Source organism: Chaetura pelagica, unplaced genomic scaffold (assembly GCF_000747805.2).
Source record: "Chaetura pelagica isolate M959 unplaced genomic scaffold, ChaPel_1.0 scaffold386, whole genome shotgun sequence".
Classification (NCBI taxonomy): Eukaryota; Metazoa; Chordata; class Aves; order Apodiformes; family Apodidae; genus Chaetura; species Chaetura pelagica.
The window spans coordinates 94,011-103,442 of NW_009953703.1; the positions used below are offsets into that span (position 1 = coordinate 94,011).

At 40.2% G+C, this 9,432-nt stretch overlaps 1 protein-coding gene across 1 annotated transcript in view; it reads right to left on the reverse strand.

Moving 5' to 3' along the window:
- KYNU (kynureninase) overlaps nt 1-9,432 on the reverse strand; it is a 54,057-nt gene that overhangs the window by 35,763 nt on the left and 8,862 nt on the right. The window contains exons 3-4 of the mRNA XM_010000368.1: nt 5,973-6,055; nt 243-304 (exon numbers count right to left, since the gene is read on the reverse strand). Coding sequence (XP_009998670.1) covers nt 243-304; nt 5,973-6,055 — 145 coding nt within the window. The remainder of the gene's footprint in view (nt 1-242; nt 305-5,972; nt 6,056-9,432) is intronic.

The following is a 9,432-nucleotide window of genomic DNA, read 5'->3' on the forward strand; positions in this document are numbered from 1 at the left end:
TTCCCTACAGACTCCTTGAGAATATTTCTCTGTCCAGCTTTTCTGCTTAATATTTAGTGGAGCCAGGTCTTGCAAAAGCCAAAGCAGCATTCAAGATACAGCTCCCAAAGCTTAAGAAAAGTTGGGCTATCATCCAAGGGCTTGTCTCTGCAAGGTCCTCAGGAAACATTTTGCTTACATCCAAAAAGAAAGGAAAAAAATACTTGTCAACACAACATCAAATAAACATCATAAAGACATACCATCTGGAGGTGCAAGTTAACAGTTAGTCCATTCATTAAGGCTACTTCATGTCTCTGGGCTCCTGAAATAAGAATAAAAAAGAATAAAAAGAACCTGATTAGGGGATTTCTTTATAATTTCAGAGAAATCTAGTACAGTGTTGAGAAAGCAAAAGTATGTTTTCAGTCAAGATCTCTCTAGAGATTGGAAAATAAACAGACACTTGAGGTGTCATTACAGTGAAGTAAAAAGATATCTTGTCTGACTCACACCACCACACTGGCAGGAAAGTATTTTATTTTTTCAGGTCAGCCACAGAAAACAGAAAAACAATGAAGTATTTCCATTTCCCAGCAAAACATCAGTGGATTTATTATCATTGGTACCTCGGGCAAAAATCAGGTCAGAAGACTACACACAAAAACAGGACTTGCAGGCATAGTTTTGTCCTAAGCTTACAAGGTAAAACAAGTCAGAAACATACTGAGACAGTCATCTATTGTCAGTGGTTACTGTAATGTCAAGATAAATCTCAACCCTAATTAAAAAAAAAAAACAAACAAGCAAAATTTGCCTGTAAAATATAACAGACCACCACTAATGTAGCAACTTAGCAAGACAAAGCCATACCCACATAGCTCAGAAAAGGCTAATAACAGATGCCTTTTGGCTACAGCTAATCACTGGCAGAGTTAATGGAGTAAGAACTAATTGTTATTGCCAAGTATTTAGCAACAAATTCTCAAACCCTTATCAACCACTGGTGAAAGGTTTTAGGCAGGATGAGGGACTGGGCGCCGGGCAGGGAGCCACTGAGATACTGAGAAAATCAATCCCTGTTTCTTTATCTTTTGCCTGATCCTTGTTGTTGAAAAGCAGCAATTTGCCCTCAAAACATACAGTGCTTTGAGGGTCTTCTTCAGCTGGAAGATGGGCTCATGTGCCTTGCTTTGGTCATCACCCCAGAACTGGAGTCGGCCAAAGCTGGAAAAAGGTTGCAGAGAGGGAGGGATGAAGACAAGTGTAAGCAGGTAGAGAGGGCAACAGCCACTCTTGAGATTGATAAAGAGGAAGAGAAAACATGATGTTGAGGTAATAAGGGTAAGGGGGAACCACAAGAAAGAAGTGAACCCTGGGTTTCTCCTGTCCCTACCTTGGAGGGCACAAAACACCCAAACCAACACCAGAGAAAGGCAGCAAAAGCACCGAGACACCCCCAGCATATCCCACAGTGTTTAGGTTGAAGGAGCTACTACTTTGGCAACCTAAGAAAAGGGATACCTATGAGTTGAACTCAATGCAAGCAAATATAGCCAAACAACACTGAAACCCATAATTAGGAAAAATTCATTCATAAATCCTTGCCAAGCAGGCCTCAGCTTCTGGCAGCACAGGAGAAGCCAAGGACTGTTCTGATTGAGGTAGTCAATGGCCTCACTTTGTGCTGCTGAAATCTGTAAGTATCGAACAGAAAGATCTGTCAGTAGCTGTCAGTGACTCAGGAGGACCTGTCCAGGGGATGAGCCAGGAGGAATAAAAGATGTCATAAATTCCCTCCTCTAAGCATCAGTAACATCACCAGTTTTGTGGCAAGAAATATAAGTGGACCTAGTCCTTCATCAGGAAAAATAAGCTCTTTTCCTCACGTAAACTGCTTTCCTTTGCTTTCTTTTCTTCCCTCTGCTAACATTACATCTACAGGCTCCATGCGGCTGGAAAAGGTCACCTTGTGGCTGTTCTGTTGCAGATACAGAAGACAGCAAGCGAGAGTGATTGCAGCTCAAAACAGTATTATTTGCAGTCTTAATATTTCTATGGAACTCTTGAGGCTGAAAAAAGGGATAGCATGAAGGAATGGCATTGTTCTTATTTCTCCCACTGCTCCTTCCATGAAAGCTGTGTCTTTCACAGCAAAGTCTGCATGAGCAATCCTCTACCTGCTGTACCACTTCTGTATAAAACAAATGGTTAATCCACGGAGCACTTTTAGCTGCATGCTAGCATCCCAAATTAAATATGACACTACATTTGTCATGTAAGTCTTGGTCTTCCGTAAATTATATATTTATTAAAAGCTTTCCATTATTGAATTTCATGCCCACGAAACAAACCTCATCCGTGTCATTGGAAAACTGTTATCCTTTATAACCTGCACTGCGTTTCAGAAAACAACCTTTCCATGATCCAATTAACCTATTACAATATTCAAAGACCCAGCACACGGAAGACAAAATTATGTTTGCTTTCTTTATTTCCTAACTTTATAGCATATCTCCAAGACAGACCAAAACCTGAACGTTCTGCTTGATAAATCTCCTCTTTAATAAAAGGAAGCAGCATTTGCAAAGTACAACTTCAGAGACAATTACGATTGCGTTAGGCAGATACTGCCATCCTTCTCCTCTCTGACTGCAGTGGGAGCCTGGTCCTCACCAGAGTAAGAAAAAAGGATTTTGTAAAATGATTTAAAAAAAGGCTAAAGCCCCCAATTCTGAAAATAGTTTGGTTATTTCAAATAATCCTTATCACTCAAAGTCACTACAAATCTGCCCAGCATTCAGTCTTTCCTCAACAGAGACCTGCCTGAGCATATTGTACAGCAGCAGACGCACAGTTAATCTTCTTCCATCAGAAGGTGATCCTGCCAAGGTTGGAATGTTTTAATAAAGTCTGGTTGGAGAAGCTGAGATTACTGTCCCCCCGTTATACCACTCAGCATGAGCACTGGAAAAAAAAGTTTGGGCTCCACTGACCTTGACTCTACATTTCACAATGTATTTACTACTGTAACTTTCATGGAACAAGGAAATGTGCCTGCATTTAATAAGCAAGGTGTTATAGCACTATAAACCATTAAATTGACAGACATTTTACAGTCTTTAGTCCATTCCTGAATAAATCTCACCAAATAATTTTTACTTACTACTTAAAGTGAGAAATGACAGTTTCTCCTTTCCCATGACATATTGAGTAAAAAGCAAGGTAACATTCTGTTTATGTTCTTACATTGAATTAAATAAAAAGGGAAATTCAGAATTAATTCAAGCCCTACGCACTCAGTATTGCATCTTGGAAAAGAATGTTTTAACATAATATTTTTCTGCATTTATTCTCTTAGCCTTTTCACTATTATCAATAATCTTAAAAATCAGCTTTTACTACCATGCACCCATTTTTTGGGGAAATATTGTTTTATTTATATCCTCAGAATTAATTGTGTAGGTCCTGAATAAAATTGAGGATAATATATAAAGAAAACCTTGCTGGCATGTATATTGGAGGGCCAGATTTGAGCCAACACCACATTTTATAGTTCAACTTAACAAAGTCCAAAAATTCCGGAGCACAAAATCCAAACTGACAATGTTGACATGCCCTTTATTGCTGAGGAAAACAGCAGGACAATGAAACCCTTCACAACAAAGAATTTTAAAACCAAATGTAGGTTAAGGGTAGGGTAGGGTGATCTCAGTCATCATGAATTTTTTAATAGAAAAATTTAAAATAGATGTTTAAATTTAACAAGGTTGCAATAAATTTAGTGTAGTCTGGCTGTTGTGATAAAAAAAGGCACCAGTGTCATACAATGTTTGGAAAAGAAAAACAGAGAGATTAATAAGAAATTAGATGAAGATTAAGCCAAACTCTCATTCCATCCCCCCTTACAACAGAATAGTCTTAGTTAAACAAGTATTATGATGCACACTGAGCTGTGAGTCTCTGCAAAACAGATGATTAAGGGGCAAAAAAAATCCCAACCTGTCTCCCTGCATTCTGCAATGGATCTTGACCTGGAGCTGAGGCCAGACAGAGCCTGGTGCAGGCAGGTCAGGGCCCAGCCTGCCCTGGCCGCCAACAAGTTTTGCAGATAGAGCAGTGGAAACATTCACAGAAGGGGATGCAGAGAAGGATGATAATTAAGGTGCTTTGAGCTGCCCTTTGGGGGGCCTTGGCTCTGGTTACGTGAAGAGCACCAATGGTCTACCTTATTACTTTACTAATTTAAGCACCTGATAGTAGGTAGTGTGACTGCTCTCCTACTCTCATAAGACATAAGATAAATTCTCCATCCTCTAGTTAATCAAGTTCAAAGTTTCCAATTTAAAAGCCCTTATTATGCATTGAACTAGTTGTGTGACAGGCCACATTTCCTCACCTGCCTACAGCATCCTAGTTATACCCAGCCAGCACAAGAACATCCACTTGCCAGGAGAGATCAGGTAAACTAGAGAAATCTCTAAATCAGCCACATTTTAACACCTTCCACTCCTTTACACCCTCACATTTTTACATTCCATGATAGTTAAGAGACTAACATACTGTGCTTGTCTTTGAATGTAATGAAAGCAACAAAAGTTATTTCTTAACCTCCTGAGCAGTACCAGATACAACAGTAGCAACTTCCAGAATCAGAACAACCCATTTGCATTTTGGTTGTTATTTCATTCTGCAGATGAGATCACCCTGCATAACCCAGCGGTGCCCAGTGTAGCCACACTGATATTTATGTTGCCTTAATGTTTAGATCATGGCTAGACCAACTATAGCAATATTTTCTTTTATTTGCTCAGCTCCAGTAGTAATGTCTGGTATTTTAGCTATTTGGAAACTTCATGAAGAAGTCAGGAAGGCAATTTATTTCTAAATACATAAGTAAACCTGTCATGAACATTCCTTAGTGTCTGTTTCCAGTTGCTCAGACCCCACTTGCTTCTCTTGAAGGAGAAAAACCATAATTTTCTCATTGAATACTTGTCCATTGTTGGAGGAGAAATTACGAGACAATATCTAGCTGACAGCAGGTCAGCTTCACTGTGATATTTTTCCTTAGTGAAGGCACAAATGAACACATGATAATTCAGTTCAGACAGTCAGTATTGACATTGCCTTCAACAGCTACATTGAAATACTGCCCAAATCTCACTAAAATCTGCTAACCTAGCCTTGACAACGGCTGAAAGGGTAGGGGAGAAAAAGGATCTGTGAGGGACCCTGACAAGACCATTTCTCTTCCGCCTTCTGACAGCAACAACTCTGAAGAAAATCACAGTGAAAGGTTATTTCAGCAACTACACTCAGCTTAGAGTAAGAGGTGATAGAGAAAATTTGCATTCAGACTCAGACGACCTCTTTCCTGGCTGGCAAACTCACCAGAAGTCTCCAGGGCTCCTTCTCAATGCCTGGAAGAAGCAGATGCATTTATGGGCCAGGTCCCGCAGCACTCCAGACTCCTCAAAGGGTACAGCAGGGTGATGGGAACTTAAAATAGCAGGTCCTGCCCCAATTACCTGCTTCATTGACATAAGCATGTCTCCAATATGAGGTCGGATTTAGCAGCAGGGAAAGGAAGAAAAGCAGAAAATGTCTAGCTAGAAATCATTTTGCAAAGGGGAAAGTTCACTGGTTTACTTGTAGTAGAGAGACTGAGAATCTGTAATGCCAAGTGTCCTTTAAAGGGTTTCATGTGTTAGACCAAGTGGTTTATGATGCTTCAAGAAGCCTTTTTCTGCAATTAGTTTCATGATGTGCGTATGCTCATGTATCATCACATACATTCCTCTCTTAAATCATGAGCAGCCTTAAAATAAAGAGGGAGTTCACGCACAAGGCAGTCAAAAAAACAACTTTAAAAGCAAAACCGCAAATGTAAGGAACTAAATTCTGGTTACAGTTTCAGGAATTGCAATATCAAAAGACAAAGAGAATGTTTCCATTTCTAGAAAAAGGTTTTGCCTGCAGTTCACACCTACCAACCAGCTCAGCCATCAGGTCCACGACACACTCGTCTGCCAAAGCCCAGGGGCGCTGACCGTTGAAATGGCCATGAACACCTCTGAAAAAGAAGAGACAAACAATGAAAACATATGCAGGTCCCTTTGGAGAAGTCTGAAGAAATATCCCTGATTTGGAATCAGGAGATACTACATTCGGAGGAGGGAGGAGGAGACTGGTGCTGCTGAACACGGTGCTTCAGTCATCCCTTTATCACTTGTAACAAGAGCAATTCTGTCGTTGGTTTCTGACAGGTTTTCAGTTCATTGAAAACTACGCATTTTGGCCTAAAAATTCATCTAGAAATCCCTGAAAATGAGAGATGGTAGTTTCTTCATGAGTCCTCTGGAATTGGCTGCAGGGGTACAGGAAACCTCAGGGAGCAGGGAGGGTGGTGCTGAGTGCAGAGCAGCAGCCAGCTAACCCCAGCTCACATCAACTACCTTGAGGGCAGAGATCACCCCCAGAGTTATCCCCTCTGCATTTCCAGCTGAACATTGTACAATGCAGAGGATAGTAGGCTGGAATACTTCCTTGAGAAGACAAACATTTCTTATCAGGAACAATTTGTCCTCCTGAGTCTCCTGCCTGAATTCACCCTTCTGCAAAAACCACCAGGTACTTAATGTATATGCAGGGAAGCACCCACCCAAACAGAGCCTCTTGCTAATTTTTATTGCTTCTACTCTTCTCCTTGTTAAAATTGTTCTAGATCTTAGCATGCATAAAGTTTTTTGGGTTGACAGGGGATATGTAAAAACTTTGTTTTAATTGTTCCTTCCTACAGTGGATCATATAGGCACCTCAAACCTGAATGCATCACTGCTCTGCATGTAAAAACTTTGTTTTGCAAATTGTTCCTTCCTACAGTGGATCATATGGGCACCTCAAACCTGAATGCATCACTGCTCTGAAGTGATAGATACGAACATTCAGCCCTAGATTAAGTGCTCTGAAATAGTTTCTGCTTCAAATGTGACAGAGAAGTAAACTTCTAAGGTAACCACCATGCATATTTAAATACCAAGTTACCAAGTTTCTTAAACATGCAGTACGTAGTGCACAGAATTAAATGCAAATGAAGGCAGATTGAGAGAAGTAATAATGGTGCTAATCCAGGGGAACATTGCTCTGGGCTTCCATCTCACACTGGATGATTTTCATATTTGCTGAGCACCACAGGGTGCTTGTGGAGTAGGAACTGCCAGGCTGCGCACAGCTGAGGCAAACCGAGTACAAAGCTGTTTCAAAACAGGGACAAAACCAGTAGGGAAGTGGGTAGTGAGCAGAAAAAGCCCTAAGAGCTGTGATGAGAGAAAGAAAAAAAAATAATAAATAGAACTAGTAATGAACCTTTGAAAGAACAGGCTCATAATGTTCACTTAAAATCATGAGACATCATCTGGAAGATTAAGACATGAGAAAGGAGGGCATATTGAGACACTACCAGCTAGCCCCCCATGTTTAGGGCTATTTAAAAGATTGATTTTACCTACCCACCTCCTACGTCCCTTTCTCAAGTAAAGTTTTGTTCTGTCTCCCACACAAACTAGCTGGGTAGTTTACAGCCAGACACTTTCTGATTAACTTGGGTCTAATTCTCACCTCCTAGGAATATTTCCAAAAGAACCACAGTCCTGAAAAACTGCTGCAAAAAGCACAATTTGTATTAACCCTTTCATGCCTCTTAACCTTGTGAAATACCATTTGCTATTGGGCTAGTTTAGGTTAACAGCTGAAGGAGGAGGAGCAGGTACAACTGAGTTATCTCTTACAGATAAAATACCCTCCCTACATTCAAATAGTCCAGCCCCACATAACAACAAGGAGGACCCTGATCCCTAATTTGAAGAAGCTCACTGTAGCCTAGCTGACCATTTTTCTCTCTTTTAGAATTGCTCTCTGATGAGACCTTGATAGCAGAAAGCGGGCAGTGTGAAATAGCTCTCATTTGCAAGAACATTTCATAGATGAGGGATAAAGGCAGTAGGTGGGTAGGGGAGGAAAAGCAGTGAGGGGCAGGATTAGTGCTAGAAGTCTCCCCTTTCTGTCAGACCATAATGCAGCTGCGTTCCCTGCAGACACCAGTGTGCATTTCACAAACAGTGAGACATTTATTGCTAATTTCCCTTCTTACTCTTAACTGTAATATAGTGATCAAGGGACTTGGGGATAATACAGACTGTTGAAATAAAAAACACAAAGATTTTCAGTGGTTCCCAGCCCGAGAGAATCTGTATTTCTGAAAGAGAATAGAGAACATAATAAGATGGGAAAAAGAAGCCCTAACTACCTAAGGGATTCTCTTTCATTAGCCTTCTCTGATTTGATAGCCATTAGTGTCCTTCTAATGGGAATGTACTGATGAAGCCCTCTCTCCACCAGCAAGCAGGACTAACAAAATTTCAGAATCAATTTCCAAGTTACCATAAAAACAGATATGAGATTTTGGGCATGAGAATATCTTATTTTGAGAAGAAACATGGACATGTAAGTATATCAAAAGAAGGGAGAGCCAGCATTAATTATTATTCATATTATTATTATTATTATTATTATTACAGCACAGCTTGCCCCCCTCATGATGGCCAATATAAATGCCAAGAGACAAAAATTATTACAGCTAAAATGGTAGTTAAAGGCATATTCTTGGACCTGTTTTTTTTTATTTTAATCACATGAAACTCTGTAGCCTTTGCTGATGGCACAATACATCCTATTACACTTAGGTTGTAAAATTCTATGCCCTGCCTCAGAGAATTTATCTCTCTGTATATTAGGCCACCCCTTTCTCAGCTCTGGTAGGGACTGGGGGTAATAATCTTTAAGGACACAACGGCAGTGGTTCTGGCAGTCCCCTCAGACACAGATAGCCTGCATCTCATTTTGTTTCCATTGCACCCCAGCTAGCAAGAGAGATTTAAATCAAGGTACCCAAATTAATTAATACAAAACATGGCCCACCAAATCGTAAAGCAGAACTATTTCTTAAACTACTGTGAGAGTCCCACATTGTGCAAATTAATTCTTAGTCAGTTACCATTTTATTTTCAGTTTGGCAAGAAATCACAATGCCACATTTTATTCACTGAGGTCTGGTTGATTTAAAGCTTGCTAGAGGAGCTAAAAACACATTTTCTGATATGATCCCAGGGTTTCAAAGACAGTAACAAAAGGGATTTAAATTAATTGCCAGCTTCAGGAATCTTCTGTGCTCGTCCAAATCTTGTTCAAATGGAAATATCCTTCTTGTTTCTTTGCCAAAAATGATGCAAGTATTTAATGAGCCAATACAGACTCTAAAGTTTGACGATGGCTTCAAGCAAAGAACTAGCCTAAAGAAAGGAAGACATATCCAAAGAAAAGAACTGCATGGAGCAGAAGACTGAAGGCAAAACTGAAAATCCCAGGGCATTAAACCAGGCATTTACAGCTCTT